At 42.2% G+C, this 23814-nt stretch overlaps 1 protein-coding gene across 2 annotated transcripts in view; it reads left to right on the top strand.

Moving 5' to 3' along the window:
- slco5a1a (solute carrier organic anion transporter family member 5A1a) overlaps positions 1-19641 on the top strand; it is a 42437-nt gene extending 22796 nt beyond the window's left edge. For both annotated transcript variants that reach the window (XM_030074462.1, XM_030074463.1), the window contains 6 exons: positions 187-351; positions 5225-5423; positions 9668-9827; positions 10570-10814; positions 11716-11780; positions 15062-19641. In XM_030074462.1, the coding sequence (XP_029930322.1) occupies positions 187-351; positions 5225-5423; positions 9668-9827; positions 10570-10814; positions 11716-11780; positions 15062-15579 (1352 nt within the window). In that variant the 3' untranslated portion in view covers positions 15580-19641. The remainder of the gene's footprint in view (positions 1-186; positions 352-5224; positions 5424-9667; positions 9828-10569; positions 10815-11715; positions 11781-15061) is intronic.
- The last annotated feature ends 4173 nt before the right edge of the window (positions 19642-23814 follow it).

Here is a 23814-nt window from a genome sequence, read left to right as displayed (position 1 = left end):
AGAAAAAGAGAAATGTCTGCCTTTAGGTCGGAAATGCAGCTTTCTGTGTTCTTTCTAGAGTTTGTGCAGTTGAATGTTTCTTGAAGGCATGAATGTGAAGCCGAGCGTGGCTCGAACAACAAAGAGTTTGTTCAGCTGACTTTCCCTGCATAAACAGAGTTATGGAAATGCCCTCTGTCCCTGCAGACCTGCCCAAAGCGGCGGTGAGGATCCTCAGCAACGTGACGTTTCTGTTCGTCAGTCTGTCCTACACGGCCGAGAGCGCCATCGTCACGGCCTTCATCACCTTCATCCCAAAGTTCATTGAGTCTCAGTTCGGCATCCCGGCCTCCAACGCCAGCATCTACACCGGTGAGCAGAGAAGCACAATGAAACGTGTCCTCGAGTCACATCTGATCCCCCATTTGACCCTCATTTGAAATGATTTTGCCCTGTATGGCCCCTTAAATCAAGAGCTATTTCTATTTGTGTGAAGTATTAAATGCCTGTGAAAGACGTCTGAACGCAGCCTCATCCAGCATCACTGATCTCACATTTAAATACAAGAATTTTCATTAATTATAAATATAATTTTCTTGACATTAGAAAAATACAATTTTCTTCTCATTAGAAAAATACTTGCTAAATAATTTCCAAGCTTTTTGTGAATTTTCTGGGATTTTTTTTTATGATAATTTTCTTATAATTCTCTTGTAAATAGAATAGAATAGAATAGAATGCCTTTATTGTCACTATACACATGTACAATGAGATTAAGAGCAGATTAAGAGCAGTTCCTTTTAGTGCAAACATGTAATAATAAAGAACAGAAAAATAAAAAAGATAAATTACAATATAGATAAGAATAAGTAAGAATAAAAATAAGTTATATATACAGTAAGTAGTTCTATATACAGTAAAAACTTTTATGCTCTTTTTCCTTACTAATGTCCCCAGTAATTTTTTGCTAATTTGCTTTAATATCAGGTATGAAATATTGATACTTAGCACAAGTGTATTTATAATATATCACAAGAAGAAATGTTGCAAATATTTTGATATTTTGTCCCATCAGCACTACTTCAACCACTACACCTCCTACAACTACAGCTACCATCACTGCCACTTCTACTATGAGTAAACCTACCGGAGAAAAACTTAAACTGCTAATAATGCAAATTCATTAACATCTCAGGGAGTTTTACTTGCATACACAGAATGACTTAATTTTCCCAGAAGACTGGTTTTGTAAGGTTTGATGGTGCTGTTTCGAGCCATCAATCTCTTTTATCTGTGCTCTCCTGTAACGGCAGCACAGCAGCGCACACAGGATCCAGACACACCGGGTTTCATACAGCAGGCAGGGTTTTATTCTGCCACTTCAGCTGGTTTTTAACAAGGAGGAGCCGGACAGGCCCTCCGCCCAGCCGTGATGGAGCTGGAAGCCAACACACATTAATAATAAAAAAAACACTGGTCTTCAAATGAAGGGGGCACCTGGGACACGGAGCTGAAATGCTGAGTGTGTTGCACAAACACACACACATAGACACAAACATACTCTCCCAAACGCGTACTTATACACATAGAAGCACTCAAACACACACACACACATTTATATATAAAAAATACCTACAAATACATGCACCCACACAGTGATATACACGTACACACACAGAATGCAAACTCAAGGACATACACAAGCAGGTACATGTGAGCGCTCAAACACATGCCAGCACATGAACACGTGCACACATAGGCATGCATGCTCGTACGCACTCATGCACACATATTGAAACGTACACGCGCTCGCACATACACACCATGCCGTTGGAAAAACTGGTATCTACTCTTGGAAAATTATTGATAGCACACCATCAAAACCAGTCAAGGTGCTTTTTAAAAGGTATAATACTGTATGTTATGTTATAGATACCGAATAATGAAGACTGGTTCATGATTTTGTTTTTCCCGAAATGGGAATCTAGCATTTTGCATCCAAACTCTTCATTCACGAAGCAGCAGTGTGATATCTTAAAGATATCGAGCCACTGATGAGAAGCTCAGAGGAATGTGGCGCTCTACCAGCCCGATGGCCTTTTCCAGTTGGCAATACCTATTTTCTGTATGCACTGGCTTATTCTAGCTGTTGATACCGGAAGTATTCCCAGAACTGGAGGCTGTGGTGTGTCTGTGGCTTTGTTAATTTTTGGATTTGCTGGACAGGTCTGTTGATACTGCTAAAATACTACATTATGGATCTGTGCTCGCCATCTGACCATCAAGAAATAATACGGCTATCTATTTTCAGTAGACCAAACTAACAGTAGTTAGTTTTCAAAATATAACAATATGGTCCTTTTTTATCTTAAATTCCCGGTTGACAAAATGATATGCTTTACTTTAGAAATGTTGGATTCCAAACTGATGGATGGATGGATTGAAAATGGACGTTAAATATTACGGATATTAACCCTTCATCTAGATAGCATATGAATCAGTGTTCAGGCAACTGACGCAACTTTGAACCTCTGCCTCTCACACCGCTTGCTTGTTATTTGGCTGCTCATAATGGTTATACATAAATTAAGACTTGCTGAATTTCATTCCAAAATGAGACACCCACCATTTGAGAAAAAAAAAAAAAAAAAAACTCCCACTCTGAAAAAATAATTTCTGGCATGAAAGTGCAGCACGTTCTTAGTTGCTCTCACAGTTATGACTCACCGTAAAAGACCTTCTCATACATAATAGCTGTTTCTGAGGGTAGTCCTAATGTGTTAAATACTGACCAGCAAATTTCATGAAGGCACAGGCTTTTTCTGAAATGGATATATTCTCATTCGGGAGCCTTTGGGCCTACTGGAACTGAGCGGTCCCCAAACTTCCCCAAACGTCTTAATGCCAGTGATCCTCAAAAAAGACCAGACTCCACCAGGAGGTAACATTTTGTCCCAAGGAACATCGTCCAAGGTATCTGGTGCCAGATATGATTTAGTAGAATTGAATTGCATAACTGTGTATACCGTAGGTGTGGAGTGGGCAGTGAAGCCTATTATCAAAAACAGCCGGACTTATATATTCATATATTATGCTAGTTTTTGCTGTAAAATAATTAAGGATGCAATGATACCAATCGTGGTACGTATACCAAAAACTAACATCCAGTGGTCACAAATACAACCAGACTTGTTTTTCTTCATTTTGGACACACAAAATCCTGTATATCCTAATTTTTATTTTCATAATTTTGTCCAGTGACCCCAAGTGAATGGTTAATAACCATTTAATTGACGGTGATATCAGTGTGTCCCCAAAATGACAGAGAAATTAAACTATTCCTCATTTTGTTGACGGCCACCCTGGCTACCTCCTCAAAGACCCCTTGAGATCTTTTGGCCTCACTTTGTCCTCCGCTGCTGTAAGTCTCTCTGAAGTTTTCTAGCAGTTCAAGGTCGACCAGGGCACTAACACTACCAGGGTTGGGGGTTTGGTTCCCTCAGCTGATGGATCCTCTGAGGATCTTGTACCATTAGAGGCACCACACTGACACACTGACCCATGTATGTAATTTTCAACAGATATTTTCCACAGCAGCAATTTTAGGAATTCAGGAATGGCAGGGCAAACACAGCTGTTATAGACGACATTAATTACCGCAAACGCTCTGGTGTACTTTAATGGAAAGAACCTTAATTAATATCATCAGACACACCTGTGTTCACCCTGCTATTTCCTATCAAAATGGCTGCTGTGAAAAAGGTATGTAAGGTTGGTTTTCGAATGTCCAGACACGGCTTATTACAGGTTCATCTCCATCTCTGCCATTTTTTTTGTAAGGTTATTTTAGTGTATTTCTGCATTTATTAGATAGGTTCAGTGGAGACAAAGATTTGACCTCAGTGTTGTGTGATACACGCTCTGCCTGCTGAGCCACCGGCGCACCTCCATCTCTTCCATCTTAACGGGACAAAAAGTCCAACAGACTTCTGCCTTTTTTCTGGGTGGACAGATCTGCCAGCATCTGTGTAGTCAGGACGGTGGTTCCTAGGTTTGTTTGGGAAAATAATCTCATTCTTTGTAACATGTACCCGTTACCATTAGATGACTGTATCGTTTTTCTTGTGTGCGTTAGAAGTGTAGCTGTATTTAGAACAAGGTTAGGCTTTATTGCATTGAAGTCTTTATTGACCCCCCCTTCCCAGGCTTTTATAGGTTCATAACCCCTCATTATATCATTTAGCAGAATTTATTCAAAGCACATTCGGCTAATCCAACATCAGGCGTTTAGAAAATGTCAGATTAGAGGCATTACCTAATCACACACATGGTTATGTGACCAGACTAACATTGAAATGCCAGTGTAACTCCATGAGAGAGGCGAAGGTTCAAGTCTCACTTGTTTCCTCACCGCGTTGCCTCAGAAATAAATAAAATTTGTCGAATAGAAACCTAACTGAACAAGACCCTCATCACACAGATACAACATGATCTAACCTCTCCAATACATTATAAACATGTTCACCTGTGGAAGTGTGAGGTTACCTGGTCTTAAGGTGATTCTTACCCAAAGAGTTTGGCGACTGTTTTAAGGATGCATCAGTACTACTTATCAGTACTGTGCAGACATGAAGTATTAAACTTTAAGTACCAGTCCAATCCATCATTTCACTGAACAGTATAGTTTTTTTCCGTTAACTTAGTTTCGTTTAACAACATAACTGATATCAAATCCTTTTTCCACTTGAGAATCACTTGAGAGATACAGGCTGCTGTTTGCCAAAAATAGAGAAAAGCATGACAGTTCTGTTTTATTTCTGACCTGTTACTCAGGGATTTTGTGATCAGATATTTGTTTTGGGTAAAATCGCCAATACTGCTAACATTGTTTAAGCTTGGAATCAGCATCGATATCAGTACGCGCTTTTTTTCTTTAATGTCAGCCGAGTGGGGAAGACTTGAAAATAAACTGGCTTTCAGATGTGTCCACTGCTCGGTCCAAACCTCAGGCATCAGTTTTTTGCCGTGTTGTTGACCATGAGGTAAATTCTGAGTGCTTAGCAACCCAATGACACTGCCAGCCTTTATCTGAGGGACATTTCTGGCTGAGTAAGTGGAGAGGACGTTAAGACTGCTATGCAAGGTGCTTTGACGAAAATCCAAAAAGCGGCTTTTTAGTTCACCAAATGGTGCATGTTAACAACTTTCCCTGAATGCTTAAATCACTCCTTTACCTTCCCTTCAGGTGTGATCATCGTACCCAGCGCTGGCGTGGGGATCGTACTGGGCGGCTACATCATCAAGAAGCTGAAGCTTGGTGCTCGCGAGTCGGCGAAGCTCGCCATGATCTGCAGCGGAGTCTCCCTGCTCTGCTTCTCCACGCTCTTCATCGTGGGCTGCGAGAGCATCAACCTCGGAGGCATCAACATCCCCTACACCACCGGGTGAGGAGACGACGCCACCGCAGTGCTGTCTGTGTAGGATTTACCTGTCGCACAGGTGGTAGTGCGCAGTCAGTTTGCTGTTTCTTCAGCGATGTGATCGCACAGGATGGAGGGAGACGGCCAGTCACATTCAAAGGATGAAAGAGAGAGAAACACAGAAAGAGAGAAAGTTAAGGAGGATAGAGCAAGAGACTGAGAAATGGAAGACAAAGGGCTAGATGAGACGAAGTTTAAGGGAGAGAAATTGGTAAAAGAAAAGAGAAAAGTCTGCAGAAGAGAGAGAATAAACAGCGAGGGCCCTGGTGGCTGATGTAATGTCATCTCTGCGCGTCAATACTCCATTTTCCCCCTCTCTCTCTCTCTCTCTCTCTCTCTCTCTCTCTCTCTCTCTCTCTCTCTGTCTCTGTGTTATGTTGATCCAGTTGAATACAAATTGTCAGAGGATGGCAGCATTGTGTCTGCCAGCCTTTGTGCCCTTCTGCCAAGGTCGTGAGATGCAGCAGCCTCCAACTTGGAGAGCTGAAGCTTATGGCGTGAAGGTTTCGTCCCGCTGGGAGAAACTTTGTGAGGGAGGGGGGACGTGTTTATTGCTGTCGTTCCCCAAACAAACGATCAGAGACACTTAACCCCCCTTGTTGTGCTGGGCACCTCTCCTGTGGGGAAACCGTATGAATATGAAGCCCGATGATGCTGGCCGACAGCCGGGAGCTCAGTCCACTTTCCCAGGGTAAATGAAGGTTACAAATCAATAAGAAAGATCACGTTTTCATGTCCAGCTCGGTTTAATCTTCAACACTTTAGAGGCCAATCGATTTTTGATTTTGGGGGTCTAGGAAAAGCCAATAAAGGTTTTGCTTCACGCATGGTCGACATGTTTTTTTTTTTTTTTTTCAGTTGCACAAGTTCAAAAAACAAACCAGAAGCTGGCACAGAGAAGCATTTTGTGACCACACAGTGCGATCACACCCTCGCCATTTATGCCTGGTATTTGTACACAATTCTGAAGAGACAGCATTTCTTCGCTTGATGATGACGCTTCAGCCCGTGACAACGTGACATTTTTGTCCCGTGGGTGGAAACTTTCTCACTTCATCCCCGGAGGTGTCGGGTAGCTCCCGTCACATTCCCATAGTGATGTTCGCTGCGTGCTCTTCCACCTTGCATTAAAGCCCCGGACACGGTCCGCTCCACCGACGTAGTCAGCAATTCAAAGGGCAACTTAAAGGTTTTTTTTTTTTTTTTTTGTGGTGTTGTGTCACAAAATGCATGCCTTGTATTTTCTAGCATGACTCCCAAGAGCTACACATGAGCTAGTTATCGCTGCCCTGCTTCCTGTCATGGCAGAAGTATCACAGTGAAGGAGGCTGTCAAGTTTTAATGCTCACATTAAAGGCTTGGCGATGCTGACAAAGTCAAACATCACACTATCTTTGACTGGAAACCTCTCAGTATTGTGATGATACCGTAGGGATGGATCCTGGTGGTTTCACAAGATATTTAGTTTTTTGTGATTAGCCATTTTTAGTGTGGCTATAATTCCTAAGAAGGTACAGGCAAATAACAGAAGAAGTTCAGAAAATCGCTTCCCTTTATTGTAATGCAGCCTTTAAACCAGAAAAAGACAACACTTATTCAAAACCTCAGATGATATCACAATATCAATATAATGTTGATGTACCTCCCAGTCCTATTCACATATAAAAATACTGTAAATGCCTCCCTTCATCTTAGTTTAAATGGGGAAAATGAGAGGATAATATCCCCTTTCCATGCATTCTCCATCTTTTGAATGGATGCCTTTTCTTTTCTTTTCCTTTTAGCTGCATGTACACAAGTCGACATTTCACTGCAGTGGCTGCCAGTCAGGGTCACTCCTGGCAGGTTGCGTTTTGATACCAGGTTTAAACAGGGTCTTTGAAAGCTTTCACTCCTAAAATTCAAGACAGCCGTTTGCTGACTGCCGCGTGGCCTTTCTAGTATGAAATAATTTCCCGGCAATGACGAGTGAGTCGTAGTTTTTATCGCTCCATCTGTGGTCGATGGTCGGGGAGGAAATGAGTGTTCAGATCAGTGCAGGATAACAGATAACGGAGCAACCCAGCCAGTAAATGGAGGCGTTTTCTTTTGGACAGCGAGTCCCCAAGAGCGATTACATAGCAACGATGGAAAGTATCCAAGGACAGCCTGGAAGAGAGGATCTTTTGGCCGACTGCCCTCCCTCACTCTCCTCTTTTCTTTCCCTCTCTCCATCCATTCTCTCTCTGTCCTTCGCTGTCTTTTTCTCTCTGTCTTGCTTTTTCTCTGTTTGTTCTCTTCTCTTTGCTCTCTTCTTTTCAAATTGTCCTCTTTGTTTGGCTCTTTTTCTCCCTTTTTGGCTCATTCTCTTTCCCCCAATGTGTCTTTTTTCTCTTCCTCTTTCTCCATCCTTGTCTTTGTCCTTCTGCTCTCTCTCCATCACCCTCTCCTCCTCCTTTTACCTTTGTTCCTCCCCTCTTTCATGTCCTCGTCTTCTCCTCTTTCTCTTGTCCTTCTTGCTTTTTAACTAACCGGACCTTCTTTTCATCAGCCGTCACTTCCCTCGTTCCTCGGTTCTTTCTTTTGCCTTATCTTTGCTCCTTTCCTCATTTCTCTCTTTTCATCCTTGTACTCGTTCGGGCATCTTCTGTCTTTACCCTTTGACTTTTTTCTTTTCTCCACCTCTCTTTCTCTTCTTTTACAGTACTGGAGCATACTGTAAACAGTGTAAAATAAAAACATAAAAATTCAGCGCCATATATTTATCGCTGCTGTTGTGTTGAAGACCTTGGACGTCCAAAAGCTTTTCAAGCGCTTAGGAACACAGCGTTGCTTCTGTTATTATCCCGTTATTCTTTTCTGCGTTTATCTGAAGGTTTTGAACTGGTTTCATAAGACCAAGGGTCATGGAGTTTGTCTCAATCCACACCACAAGCCCCATGTAATCCTTCAACTGACATTAATACATGAAAACTCCCAAAGTTTAGTCATGAGACGGCGATATACAAAATATATACAGGGTAATTTTCCCAACAATATACAGTAAATTCCCTGTGAGGGGGGAAAAAGTACCTTATATATGGTGTTGGATTTATCAACCATATCTTCTTTTATATCCTCTTTTAGACCAAAACTCAACATATATAGCATCACATACTAGACAGACAGAGGGAGAGTCTGTACGTCCAAAATACAAATGGAATACACTCGTGCAAAATACCAAGTTGTTATGGTGGCTGTACACGATGCAACTTGCGTGCATTTGAGTTGCAGTGTAAAAGTGAAACTTCTGACCTTCACCCGGGTCTTGCTTTTCAGCGGACGGTTCTCCCACGCAGCTCCACGTCTGTGCAACTGAACTGCATTCAAGTTGCACCTTGAGGAGCCGGCTTTACACAAATACACAAGTCTTTATTTTTTACGTGCTGATCTGGCAACTCTGGAAGAACGTGGAAAACTTATTTGATGATTTCCAGATTTTGAAACTGCAGGTTCGGGAACTCCATACTGTGAAAGTATTGGGATTTAAAAGATATTGTGGTTCATTGGCTAATAGAATTGGACAGTTTATGTAGCTGAAGACGCTGCCGTTACTCCACATGTTGTGATATTTGTGGCACAGATTAATATTCAGGCATAAAGCATCGGGGTGTTTTTGAAAGTCATATCACCTTGTTACAATTAATAATCCTCAAAACCAGTAAAGACATTAAGGTCTGGGAGTAGTGGTCACCTGATTACTTGGTTGGCTGATTAATCGGGTTATCTGTCATTTTGAGATGATCAGCCTGATGCCTGCGCTCTCGAGGCCGATGCTGTTGTTAAGTGCATTATAAATTGATTTATTTTTAATTCATAAGTTTTTTTTATTTTTTCACAAAGTTAAGTTTTTTGATTACTTATGGACATTTATTTAGTTGATGCATTTTCCCATTCAAAGTGAGCACACTTCAGACAGAGAGCAGTTATACTTAGGTAGACAGAGACAATGCAGGCACTAATGTTAGTGTTAGGTTCATGGTCAGTCTTATGTCTTATTTGAGGAATATTGTTGTATTTTATCAGAGGCAAAAAATCAACAACATGATACTGGCATTGTAACTGTTCTCTTAATATTGTCATCAGCGATTGTCTAGGGAACAAAGTATGGAATGGTAAAATGCAAACCAGAAACAGTGTACATTTCTATGTGTGTGTGTGTGTGTGTGTGTGTGTGTGTTTCTGTCCAGGCCTACCCTGACCATGACCCAGAGGAACCTGACTGGAGGCTGTAATGTGAACTGTGGTTGTAAAATCCACGAGTACGCTCCGGTCTGCGGCTCCGATGGCATCACCTACTTCAACCCCTGCCTGGCCGGCTGCAGCAGCGTGGCCAACGACAGCACCGGGGTGAGATGAAAAGAAGAAAAAGAAAAAAAAAAAAAACAACAAAAACTCGAACAAGCAGGAGTATAAAACAGAATTATAACTCCACGATTTTAAGTGCCAAAAAAATGCCGTTGGTTAAAAATGCTGAGCTCCTGCAGAAGCACAAGATTGAAGTTTGAGAAAACGTTGAAAATTGAAATCTGATCGTTTCCAGGTCTTGAATAAGAAACGTTCATCACCGCACCGGATTTGTGGAAGAAGTGGGGGTGTTCAATAGAACTGGAAAAACTGATTTCAGGGCCTGGAGATAATCAGGAAAATGATGCATAATCAAAAATTTGGGTAGGCTGACGCCAGAGGCTGCTTTAGAGGCTGCCAGTCTGCTTGGCGATGGTCTCGTCTGTTTGCGATAATTAATACTGGGCGATAATTCAATATTATCGTTTATTGTCTGTCAGTAGAATCATGTGGTGATGATGGTAACAAGTCAGTTTATATGTAAAAACATGAAATAACTAAAGGCATTTTAAGGATTATTCAGAAATGTTACAGTTTTGGAATCATAATTTTTGCTAATGTCAGTGTGACTCGAGTAGATACATGGATATTTTTGGCTGCTTTCTAATTTATTATTTTAAATCAATCAATTTGTAGCCAACCAATCAATGAGAAACTGCATGTTGGCAGATGACAGGTTTGTCTTATACCTTCCAGAAGAAAATAAAATAACCGCTCTTTCCATCCTCCATCTTCCCTCCTTCAGATTCGTAACTACTCGGACTGCGCCTGCGTCCAGAGCCGCCAGGTCATCACGCCGTCGTCCAGCGGGCAGGGCAGCAACCAGCTGCAGCTCGTCATCGTCAAGACGTACCTGAACGAGAACGGATACGCCGTGTCGGGGAAGTGCGACCGCACCTGCAACACCCTCATCCCCTTCCTCATCTTCCTCTTCATCGTCACGCTCATCACTGCCTGCGCCCAGCCCTCGGCCATCATCGTCACCCTCAGGTAGAGACGCAGCACACACTTTCCCTGAGATAGAACAACTACAAAATGGATATTTGATGTGAATACAGCATAAAAATAAATACTTTTACCTGGGAATGTACCATCAGTGCTCAAGTGTGTATCCTGCTGGGCCTGCTAGCTCATAACCACATCAACCTGTCTCTTAAGTCTCAATTATCTTTTGAATTACTTGCATTTCACCTTTATCTGCACCTTCAGTTATAAAATCCACTAGAATATGTTTTCTTACACTGCAAAAACGCAAAATCTTACCAAGATTATTTGTCTTATTTCAAGTCAAAAATGTCTTATTTCTAGTCAAAATATCTCATTACACTTAAAAGAAGACATGATCACCTCAGAAGTAAATTGTTTTTAGACAATTTTCACTTGTTTCAAGTGAAAATTCGCTTGTTTCATCGGCAAAATTTGCCAGTGGAAAAAGTGAAAATTCACTTGAAACAAGTGAAAATTAGCTAGAAACAAGAAACAAATTTTGCCAATGAAACAAGCAAATTTTCACTTGTTTCAAGCAAATTTTCACTTGAAACAAGAGACGATTGTCTAAAAACAATTCACTTCTGAGGCGATCATATCTTATTTTAAGTGTAATGAGATATTTTGACTAGGAATAAGACATTTTTGACTTGAATTAAGACAAATAATCTTGGTAAGATTTTGAGTTTTCGCAGTGTAGGTCCTTTCTAATACAGCATGAAAGAGCCCTCCTTTCTTCTGAGTCTTGCTAACAAAACGAGATGATTGGTGGAGACATAACTCCGATAGCTGCACTCGGCCCGGTGATTGTCACAGTTTAAGTAACTGGCCCAAGTCCGGTTCATATCGTGTTCAGGTGCTGCGCTCCTCGCTCTCCTCCCATCTGTGGTTTCATGTGTTGCAGGTCTGTAGCGGAGCAGGAAAGGCCTTTCGCTCTGGGAATGCAGTTTGTTCTCCTCAGGACTCTCGGTGAGTAGATCAACAACAGGATAGAAAACTCAGATTTGTACCAAAATACTGGAAATCCATTTTGTTCCCTGAAATTCACTCCGTTCACAGCACTTCAGCTGTCATTTACATGTTCAGCTGTTTTTCAGAGCCCTGTCTGACCTTTTACCTCGTCACTATTGGTTCTAATGTTAGCAGTTAAGGGATTCATGCTTATTCTTTTATTCTTTTTAGGATTAGGTTTGATCAATACATTGCCAACCAATATGTTCCCAGTTTGAAGAGGCAATAATGGCCTTTCATTACCAAAAAAAAATTGTATATTGACCATATGTGTTCATCTCTGATATGATTAATACAATGCATTCTGATTATTGTCGAATTGATCACCACACTGGTTGTGTAATGGAAGCTCTTACCCTGAACTGTAATGTGACATTTTGATTGGAGGTCATATAATCATGTATGACTATCATGATTTGTATTAGCATTAGTATCTTGGATTTCAGTGGAGAGAGTCTCGGGACACTTCAGAAGCTTTACCACCGTGCCAAGAATAAATTTACCTGTAAATGTAATTTTTTGGGAGCATTAAAAAGGTCCGATTTGAAGATACTGACTATCAGCTGGTCTTGTGACCTTGGAGGACCTCGTTCAGGCTAACCCCAGGCTGTCAGCTAAATACTTAATTGTGAATGTAAATGCAGCGCCACGCTCTGTAATTGCTGAGTTGCTGGGCTGATGTAGCGTTAGGAAATGAGATCTCCTCTATCTGGTGTCCAGCATCGCAGTTCTCCTGAGTAAGGAGTAAGGAAGCTAATTGGATTTGATTGTAGGGAGATTTTGGACATTCAGAAAGCTTCTGTCACTAAGAATTACTCAGTCAGATACCGATCAGGCGTCTGGCCGGAGATTGTTTATTGGTTAAGACTCCTGCCAGCGGGGCCTCATTTTCCCGCGGTGGGGTCGGACTGAATTGCACCAGAAATTTATTAGCAATTATCAATCATTTACATTTTTATGCCACCACATCAGCGTCAGCCCAGAGGTGTTCTTTTGAATTCAATATCTCAGGAACGCCTCGAGGGAATTTCTTAAAATTTGGCGCAAACATCCACTTGGACCTAAAGATGAACTGGTTGCATTTTGGTGGTCATGGGTCAAAGGTCAACGTCAGGGTGACCTCGCAAAACACGCTCGCTCTCGACTCATAACTCAAGATTTGATATTTCGCTAATTATGACTGAAGTTTTCACACAAATGTCTAACAGGATAAACCGATGAAGTGAGGACATTTTATATCCAGAAGGTCAAATGTCTGTGTCACTGTGACATCATGATGTTCTGAAAATAAATAAATAAATAAATAAATAACTTCTGGCCCTTACTTGGTGCCATGACTCAGCACTTTCAGGACCTCATTGGTTTTGCTGATACTGAACTTCAGGCGATTATCGTTGCACCATGTGGCCAAGCTCTCTATCAGTCTTCTGTAAAAATAGACAGCATGTTTCACACTGTAAAATCATTCACCGGAATCGTACATGTTGATGTAGTGACAAAAAAATACACTCAATACTTTTTATTAAATTCCTTCAAAGTCCTCACCACAAATATTATACGAGCCCAGACACAGACGTGGATGCAAACTGCAGCTCAGACTGGCGGCTGGCGGCCGGCGGAGGCGTATTTCTAGTTTGATATTAAATGTCTCCCTCTATTCCTTTTCATTAAATTCATGTACAAACATCAACATGGGATCTGGGGCCTTTATTGCATACTGATGGAACTCGCTCTGGCTGCTGTTCGACAAATAAACAGTGAAGGGAAGTAACAATAATTTAAGCTGCACCTCAAGGTTTTCTTTTTTTCTTTCTTTTTTTTCTTTTTTTTTGTCAGACGGTCTTCAGTGTGTTCAGCAATAAGTTCCAGAGAGGCATATTTCTCAAAATCTGATAGACGGATCGCCGTGACATTTTGTGACAGCATTCGTGGTGCCGAGGCGTTCCTGCAGCGCGCCCAACGGTGCACCTGCTTTCGAAATAATGTGCTTGTTTTGTGCCTAAATCACAAAGTGGGGCTACAGTAGAGATCCCATTTCCTCAAATTGAAACACCAGATTCACCACAGTGAAATGCTGGTGGCTGGTCTGTCCTGCATCCAGTTTCTGGGTGTTTATCAAGCACTCACTGATGAATAAAGCGACTCACGAGCCTTCACGCTAAAAATTGTGTCTGTAATTTTATGATTTCACAACAGCAAAAGGTCTGTGTGAAAAGCTCAGACTCCCGCCATGCTGTATAATCCAAATCTCGCGCACGGTCATTGTGATCTTTGCAGCAAGATTTGAGTGAAAGTAAAGAGCACACGTCTGGAGACTTGGAGACTTAGCTTAGACAGCATGACAAGTACGGGCTTTTTAAACTGAACTTTTGATTTTGTTTTGCTGTTGGAAAATCAAAAAGTAATAATCCTAATAATGAAATGGATAATGATCCCTGTTAAAAAGGGCGTGAGGGTCTAAGGACAGAGGATGATGTATTCCTGTAAAAAAAAAAATGTAATTTGTGATTCTGGGATATGTAAATAAATAAAATTGAATTGAATTGCCTGATGCGGCGTAAACCCAGATACAAGACTCTGCTGCATCGAACTGTCTACTGACAGTATCACAACACAGGGACGTCTGCAGTGCATTTAGTAGTTCAGCTCTGCATATTGTGATATATCTTCAAAAAAAAAAAATAGTGTGTAAAATTGTTATATTCAGATGGCTCTAAGGCTGCATTCACACTGAGAGTTTTTGCTTTTCTTTTCCTTCACATGTGACAGATCTGAGCGGAAAGCCTCATGGAGAGGACACACACACACACACACACACACACACACAGTCTCCCTCTCAGCCTTTCCATTGTCCGTCTAGTTATTTTGTGTGGATTTTACTGTTAAATATGATTTGTTTTGTTATCTGTCCTTTATTGGCTGCTCCCTCTCGCCTCGCCTCCTCTCCGTTCTTTTTCTTCATGAAGGAGTTGATTTGCATTGCTGACCTCCATCTCCCTGAGTGCTGACATACATCTCTCTTTTTTTTTTTTACTGTTTCTCTCCTCCTCTCTCCCCCACTTTTCTGCCTGTTTTCTTTCTCTTATTTTTCTGGTTGTGTCCCTCTGGTCTCCCTTTTCTCCTCCTCCCCTTCTTCATGCTCTCTCCTCATCCCCTCTGTTCTTTTCTCCTCTGTTGTCTCTCTGTCTTTTGTCTCTCTCCTCTTTTTTCTTCCCTCCTTCCCTCCTCTCTCTCCTCAGCCTACATCCCGACGCCCATCTACTTCGGCGCCGTCATCGACACCACCTGCATGTTGTGGCAGCAGGACTGCGGCGTCCACGGCTCCTGCTGGGAGTACGACGTCACCTCGCTGCGCTTCGTCTACTTCGGCCTCGCCGCCAGCCTCAAGTTCCTCGGCTTCCTCTTCATCTTCCTCACGTGGTACTCCATCAAGTACAAGGAGGAGCGGGTGGAGCGCTGGCTCAAACGCCACCTGTCACCCGCCGACACCGTGGGCAGCCTCGTCTGCCACCCGGGCGGTCACAAGGGCCACGCCCGCACCCGCTCCTGCCCCGTCAACATCCCCCGGAGCGACCCCAACGCCCCCCACGCCGGAGCGCCAACCGCCGGCGCCCTCAACCGTGGCGTCAGCACCCAGAGTTGCCCCGGCAACGAGCTGAAAGCAATAACTCCACCTCCGGCGCCGTCGCCAAAAGCCACCGCGGCGCCCGCCCCGACGCCGGCTCGCTCTCTGGAACACGTCTCAGTCCGAGTCTGAGTGGGAAAGCGGGCGGAAAGACAAAAGGCGAGGCTGGAAAATGAAAAAAAAAAAAAAGCCAGCCGGTAAGTTTGTGTGCTTTACCAGCCACCAAACACAACGTGGAGGTACTCTTCTGTTTGGAACGATGGTCACCTGTGGGTGCAGCTGGCACGTTGGTCTCCTCCAGCTACTTTTCAGGTCACCACCCCCGCGTGGAGGGCAAACTCCAATCTGAACACCACTGTTGGCGGGTGAAACGGCGAAAGTGGCTGATCGGATTCTCTGCGTCTCCAGCCGCTTTGGGGAACAAGCCGCCACCATCTGGGTGACTCAGCGTGAAAAATCTGCTCGGTCGGTTAAAATATCAACCGGGTGTTTTTTTTTTTTTTTTTGTTTTGTTTTTTTGTTTTGTTTTTTGTGATTTGGCCGCTGTGGCCAGTGGACGAACATTTAGCTTCACCGCTCCAGATGAAAGAAGAGTTCATCGCTCATAAACCCGCCTGCCCCACCTCGGCAATGTGTGCCTTTTCTCACTACAGTCCTCACATGTGTATGTACACACACTCACTCCGACACACTGGACGTCCCACAGACAGACGGCGGTCACCCTGTAGAGATAGGATTCACCGGAACAGATACCTCAGCTTAGCCAATCCTCCTGCTTCCCCCTTCACCTTCTCAATGTGTTTGTGTGTATGTATGTATGCGTGTGTGTGTGCGCGCGTGCAGGTTTTTTTTTTTTTATTTTATTTTATTTTTTCAGCATCATGTGAGTGTTTTTCTTTCCTGATGGACACTGCATATCGTCTCTCACCGATAAGAAAAAAAAAAAAAAAAAACACTGGAAATGTGATACACTGCAAATAAGTGTTAAGAACTGGAAACCGATGGCATGGTGCTATGTGAAAAAAAGATGTTAAGCGTCCATTTTTTTTTGTTTTTTTTAGTGTTTAAAAAACTTGAAAAGAACCCAACTGGACAATAGGTCACTGGGCTAAGCAGCTTGGCATGCACAAAACGCATTCCTGTCCGTTGCAAGGCCTTTTGTTGCTCCCCTTTTTTACACAATGGCGCGTAGTATTACCTTCTGCCAGCTCCATACAATGTGTCCACACATCAGCCCCCTTTTCCCCACACTGGCACCTTTTTTCTAAGTGGTTTACCTAAAAGAATAGGATTGGCATTTTCCTCCTGAGCTCATAGCAGGCTGGACAAGACACCCGGCTCCCTACACCGACCTGGAAACGCCTGGAATGCAAAATGAATCAGATCGTTTCCCGCTCTGGGAAAAAAATTTGAGACTGGACAGGAAAAGCGCTCTAAATATGGGATGTATCTGAGACTATAGGAATGACATCCTTCTGACATTTTACCAGGCTTAGTGAGGCTTATCTACTAAACTAATAATAAGTAAAATGAAAAAAAGGAATACCACACCATGTGTTAAACATGGAGGCGGGCGAGTGATCTACCATTATTTAGAGGTCACAGTAAATTCTTGAAGCCTAGTTAGCTTGTAAAGTAGAGAAAGTGGCAGGTAAATTTCGGGGTCCACTGAGCGTCTGTAGATTAAGTTTAGAACAATAGTCAATGCTGATTTAATGGATGAAACCTTTTTGCCTGAAAGAAAATGAACTGCAGTTTTTCCTGACTGCATACCAGGCCAGACAATAGGCCGCGGTTTGCACGCACGCTTTGGAAACGTATGGAATGCAAAAGGAACGTGACGCCGTCCGGACTCTGAAAAAGTTTCAGATTGTGTCAAAAACTCCGGAAAGGCACGGAAAACGCCGCCAGACGCAGTCACTGTTCTAGACCCGCCGTCATTTCATATGTCGTGGTGTTTGCTGTTGTGACTGTTAATCTTCACTATAGAAGACCGTCACATTACCCAGCCGTGATCACTGCATACCGAGCACTGACCAAAATCTTCTGCTCCTGTCAAGAAATTAAAGTCGGGTTATTTTGACAAGGAAAATGTGTGCAGGGTTCAAAGGAGAGACGATCATTCTGGAGCAACAACGCTGCCGTGGGTGGGAAATGACAGGTTACCAGCCACATGTTGGTCATTACTGACTGTGGCTGGTACCTTTTGACTGTACCAGCCACCCGGGCAGGCAAACCAGGCAGAAAACACACCGCTGCTCTTTTCTGAGGATGTAATTAGGAGGTAAAACAGTGAAAGCAGCTGCACAGCTTTGGGGTTTAGTAGACAAAAAAAAAAAATCTGACGGCGACATTTTAATGGGGATGGATTGATGTTTACTTTAAAGGCCGAAACAGATATCCAACATCTTCCCAACATCATACCAATACAGATATCCATTGGAGTGCAAATGCAGGTTGAGTTTTTCAGACTGGCCTCGCTAAAGGTAACTGGTTTGCTAATTTGACTATGTGAATGTCACACTCCCAGAAAAAAAAGGTCACAAGAAGGCCAGAATCCACAGTCATGTGCCTGTGTATCGTTCCAAACCTCGCATTTTAAAGTCCGAGGGGTTTCTCTGGTCTGTTAAAAGGAGATTGTGGCCGCGTAACCAGGTTTTAATCTACAGCCGCTTTGACGTTTTGGCATTTTACTCCACTTATTTTCTAAAGCGCAGACTCTCGGCTTGCATTTTCTTCCTGGCAAACAAACGGCGTTAAAGCAAAGAGAATCACTGATGACTGCCAAGACTGTATTAAGTTCCCCTTTCCCTCCTTCCTTTTTTGCCTTTTGTGTGTTTTTTTATTCTTTTTTTTTTCTTCATGCTGGCCTAAATCAGAAAAGGTCCACCTCAGTGTTGACTCTGTCTATGATTTCTGTTCTGTCATGTTGCCTGTGAGGTTTAATGTTTCATGTTTTATGTAAATACACACACACACAAAAGATGCAATAGCTCAGACCGCAGTGCTCTGAGGACACCTGCTGGTCAGATGTGGAACAACATGTATGTAGACACAGGAACACACACTGACAGAAATTCACCACATGATCTCTCAGGTTCTTGGTTCAGTGGGATCTACTAGATTAGAAACAGCAGAGCAGAGGTTAGTTTGCTGCAACACATGTTTTATTTTAACCGAAAACGGCAAGGCGGCAGCCGGGGGGGGCGGACGGTACGGAAGAGTCTGTCCAAGACTTGCAAGAAAAATATATAATTTGATTTTACACCGAGGGGGATCAACGCTCCGAGGACCGTGTAACTTGACTCAACATGTAAATGTAAACTTTTAATCCAAATATGAGAAATCAAAACACACATCAAATCACATTCATGGTATTTTCACACCCACATACACAAACAACCATAATGTTCCTGCATGGGGAATGCAATATGGCATTCTGTTAGGAAAAAACTGGAGATTTTTGTTCGATGAAATTAGTCCAATTTTTATGATTGTAACTCGGCTGAATGTCCAGTCAGGGGAAGAAGACGTCAGGTTGTCGAACCTTTGGGACAGACAAACCAGCCACAGCTTTTTGTTTTGTTTTTCCCCACAAACTGAATGATTGCAGTGAACTTTTGTGTATTGGGGAAGTTATTTGTTGGAACATCCAGTATTGCTATATGCCTGCCGAAAAAAACAGGGACAAAGAAAACTTGACGCATGGTTCCAGTAGTCAGTCAGCGACACAGTAGAGACAGTAGAGTAGAGTAGAAATCACTCGACATCCCATGTTTCACGTCTGCAAAAGCATAATGGTGAGAGTAGTCATTTGTAGAGAGTCACATTTAGGCGTGCTGCCTCAGTAACACTAACTCCAACTTTTTCTGTGTGCGAAACATCCCGCCCCCGTTCTTCTGGTCTCGTCATCTCGAATCATTCGCCAAGTCACAGAAATCACACCGAGCGTACGAAAACGGCGACGTCACCTTCCTCGTGTTGAAGTTTCATTCCTTAAAGGAGAAATCCACCTCAGACTTGAGTCTTCATCTTTATTCCTTAAAGGAGAAATCCACCTCAGACTTGAGTCTTCATCTCCATCATTTCACCGCTTCCATGTTGAAAAAAAAAAAAAACTGAGAAAGAAAAACAAAAGTCTGTATTTCCAGATTTTTTAAAAAAGCCATTAGCGGCCGTTAGCTCGTGTTAGACGACAGATAACGTCAGCATTCATCACTTCCTAGCTGCCGTTTGATGGGAAAGTCGATCGGAAAGATGTAACTGAAACATGAAATATCAACAAACATCTTGGCCCGCATTTATTTTTTGAAGTTCACTTAAGCATGAAGGTAAAATGCACTCTAAATTAGCTTTGTTTTTTTTTTTCACCTCACATCAGAGACGTTCTGGTTACATTTCAAGATTTATTCCATTTTTTACATTTCAAGATTTCTTCACTTTGCGATTCCCATTTTAATCACACAGCAGCTAGGACGTGATGAAGGCTAACGGTAACTCTGCTGTTGGGGACTAATGTCTGAGCTAAAATGCTGTTTCACCTTGAATTGTGTCCCTCCGGATTTCAAAAACCCCATGAAACAGACTCTTACTTTCTTGATTTGATGTATTTTTTGTGTAAACAGGATGTTTTGGGCGGGACGTGGTCGAAAACCCAACACCACCGATCCAACCCGAACAGGATCTCAGCTTGGCAGACAAGTTTTTTTTGAAGGGATAAGGTAGATGAGCGAGGATGTTTCAAGATTTATGAAGGTTTTATTTTAGTTTACATTTTAATTTACACCCACTCCTGCAGGACGACGTCACTGTTTACGATGCTCTGCTTCACAGGAGGTAGAGGTCATGTGAGGTCGTTTCATGGGGACTTGAACTAGGCGTCGCTTTCTTCTGTTTTTTTTTTTTTTTTAATCATGGAATCGGTGAAATGATGTTGTCAGATGCTCTGCGTTTGCAAGAAGTGCAATCTGGGACACAGCCGAATGACATCGTCCTTTTCATTCAGAGAATTTGAGCTTCCAGTCCTAAGAGAATAACGGCCGCCATGTGAAAATGGTCATTTGTGGATGTTCTTTGTATTTCTGGGTCAACTTTATTGTCTGGTCGGCATGTTTTTCTTTGTGCCCTGGATAACCGGCCAATCGTAGATGAGGTGACGTCAGATCAGAAAATGTTTCAGGATCTTAAACGTCTAGAAGGACATGAGGTTTCGGTGTCAGTCGCTCCCAGTCAGAGAGTTTTCCTTCTAGCTGAAGTAAAATCAGACGATGCGGGTCGAGGGGAAGGGCGGATACACCAAAGACATGAATTGCAACACAACTTGACGGAAACAACTTGGTGGATTTGCCCTTTAAGCTGCGTCCTCTGGTCTCCGCTGCACGATTCAGGTGGTTTTTAGTGGTGAAATCAATCAGCGATCACAGCTTCGCCTGCTCCGTGTCTTTCATGGAAAGACGGCGCTGATGTTTCGTACGCTCCGTGTTTTGCTTCTGTGTCCATCCGTAAAACTCAAAGCTCGATTTTTTTTGTTTACCCACGGCTGCCAATTCCAGTATTTTACCTCTGGTGTCCCACAGATGATTCCTCTTTTCTTTTAGATGAAGGTGGAGTTGTTCATCTCCACGTGTTGCGTTCAGTATGTGGCATCATCCGTTTATTTTTAACATGATGTGTTTGAAACCGATTTAAAGGCGTCGTCAAACTAACCTAGCGCATTAATATTTGGTTTAAGAAAGAAGAAGCAGCAGAATTGCGGTCATGATGTTTTGACCCAGCAGCAGGAAGTCGGTGGTTTTGGAGGCGGCGTTCGGTCTCGGTGTTTAGTCGTCTCGGCGTCGGTTCCCTGCGACTCCCCCCGACTCCTCGACCTTCTGCTTTTTGTTTCTCCTGCCGGCACCAGTTCCAGGGTTTTCCTGCGTCTTGGTTCTGGTCCTGGTCCTCTTGCGCTCCCGATTCCTCGTCTTCTGGCTGGAAGAAAAGTCCTTTACCTCCACGTGTTGTGCTGTCGTCTCACATGTAGTAATGTGGCATCATCTCTAGACTGTGACTGCAGACAGAAACTGAATCGGGATGCTTTCCCAGCGAGCTCCTTCAGGCAGATGTAGATTAGGTTATTTGAGTTTACCCTCTTCTTTTTTTATCAGTATTGTATTTATTTCAAACGGACAGTGTTTTGACTGGGTGAAATGCCACACCGATGAAAAGCAAAATGTAGATTATTTGTGGACACACTGTTTACAAATGCCTTGATACTTGACTTATGTCAATAAAAAATGTGAAATATAATAAAACACCATTACTGAAACTGTTGATTGGTTGATTTATTTCTCTGTGCTCAAAGTTGTGATTTATTTTTTCATGCAGCAGTTTAGTGACCATGTGGCCCTCTGGTGGCTCACAGATAGCCTCTCCATGTCAGTTCTCTCTAACTAATTGTATTTGTGCATTAAATGAATTGTGAGGAATTATTACTATATTTACAAAAAAAAAAAAAAAAATATATATATATATATATATATATATATATATATATATATATATATATATATATATATATATTAAAAAAAAAATATATATATATATATTTATATATATATATATATATATATATTTTTTTTTTTTTTTTTTTTTTTTTGGTAAATATAGTAATAATTCCTCACAATTCATATATATATATATATATATATATACACACACACACACACACACACACCACACACACACACACACACACACACACACACACACACACACACACACACACACACACACACTACTCACAAAAAGTTAGGGATATTGGGCTTTCGGGTGAAATTTCAGGATGAACCTAAAATGCATTATAACCTTTACAGGTGAACTTAATGTGACCTTCTGTAAACTTTTGAATGCACATGTCCAACTGTTCAGTGTTTCAGTACTTTTGCACAAGTTGCTGTTCTCTAACAAGGAGTTTAACGGCAAAATTCACATCAGGTGTTTGATGCTCCAGCTCATCGAGGTCGTATCATTAGGGAACGGCTGCTGGAGACTGGGGTACCTCAGATGGAGTGGCCTGCACTTTCTCCAGACCTGAATCCCATAGAAAACCTATGGGATCAGCTGAGTCGCCGTGTAGAGGCTCGGAGCTCTGTACCCCAGAACCTCAATGTCCTGAGGGCCACCCTTCAAGAAGAGTGGGATGCCATGCCTCAGCAGACAATAAGTCGACTTGTGAACAGCATGAGACGTCGTTGTCAAGCTGTAATTGATGCTCAAGGGCACATGACAAGTTATTGACACTGACATTTTTTGTTGTGGTATATCCACCACTGTTGTTGGCTTTTGTTTCAAGAAATTGTTTGAGATGAGGAAATCACCAGTGTATGCTTCTACTTAAATGTCCTACTTTCATGATATAATATCACTGTAGCATGAACATTTTACATTTTCTATAAATTTCACCCAAAAGCCAAATATCCCTAACTTTTTGTGAGTAGTGTATATATACACTTGTGGACTGATGTTTTTGCAAATGAACTGCAAGTCATGGTTTTTGATCATTTTGGTCTAAATGTCATTTCCAGGGAGCATTAACGGTTACAGAGATATCGTTTAAGTCTTAACTTTTTTTTTCTTGCACGTGCAGACAGGCTGTCAAGACAGTCGCAGAATAAAGAAAGTCCTACTGCAGCATGCCGAAAGGATAAGCTGATCAATCACTTAGTTGATCAAAAGAAATCTTAACTGATAGTTGATAAATTGATTCAGTCGTTTATTCCAGTCTGAGTCCAGCCTGACCAAGATGCTACGAGTCTTCCTCTCCTCTGATCATCATCATCATCTTCACAGAGTAAACACTTTGGGTTTGTTTGGCACTCTGAAGATATCACACTGGGATCTTATTTATGATAGTGGATGCACTAAATGATTCATTGATTGATTGAAAAAATGATAGATTGACTCGATTAATTAAAAAAAAAAACTGACAATGACAACTATCAGCAGCTCTAATTCTTCCATGTGCAACAGTAACTTGTGCCATCTAATATTGCAGGTTATTATGTTACACTAAAGGAGCATATTAATGTTTGAACTTTGCATGTTGGAGGTTCAGCTCCTCTTGGATTCGTGGGCGGTCACGACCTGAGTCACGTGGTTTCGGCTGCATTCTGAGATCAAACATTGAGAATATAAAGGAATACGCCAACATTTTGGGCAAAATCCACTTTTCTCCAAATTCCCCAGACTCAGACCAGACACCATTTCCAGCTCTGGACGTCCAGTGGTTCAGTTCCTGTGGGTAGCATTTCATGTTAGCTTAGCGTAAAGACTTGAAGTCTATGGGAGTCGTTAGCCTGGCTCAGCCAAAGTGGAGAAAATAAACTTTAT

Source organism: Myripristis murdjan, chromosome 17 (assembly GCF_902150065.1).
Source record: "Myripristis murdjan chromosome 17, fMyrMur1.1, whole genome shotgun sequence".
Classification (NCBI taxonomy): domain Eukaryota; kingdom Metazoa; phylum Chordata; class Actinopteri; order Holocentriformes; family Holocentridae; genus Myripristis; species Myripristis murdjan.
The sequence above is the reverse complement of the archived record's forward strand: the minus strand, read 5'-3'. Positions and strand labels throughout refer to the sequence as shown.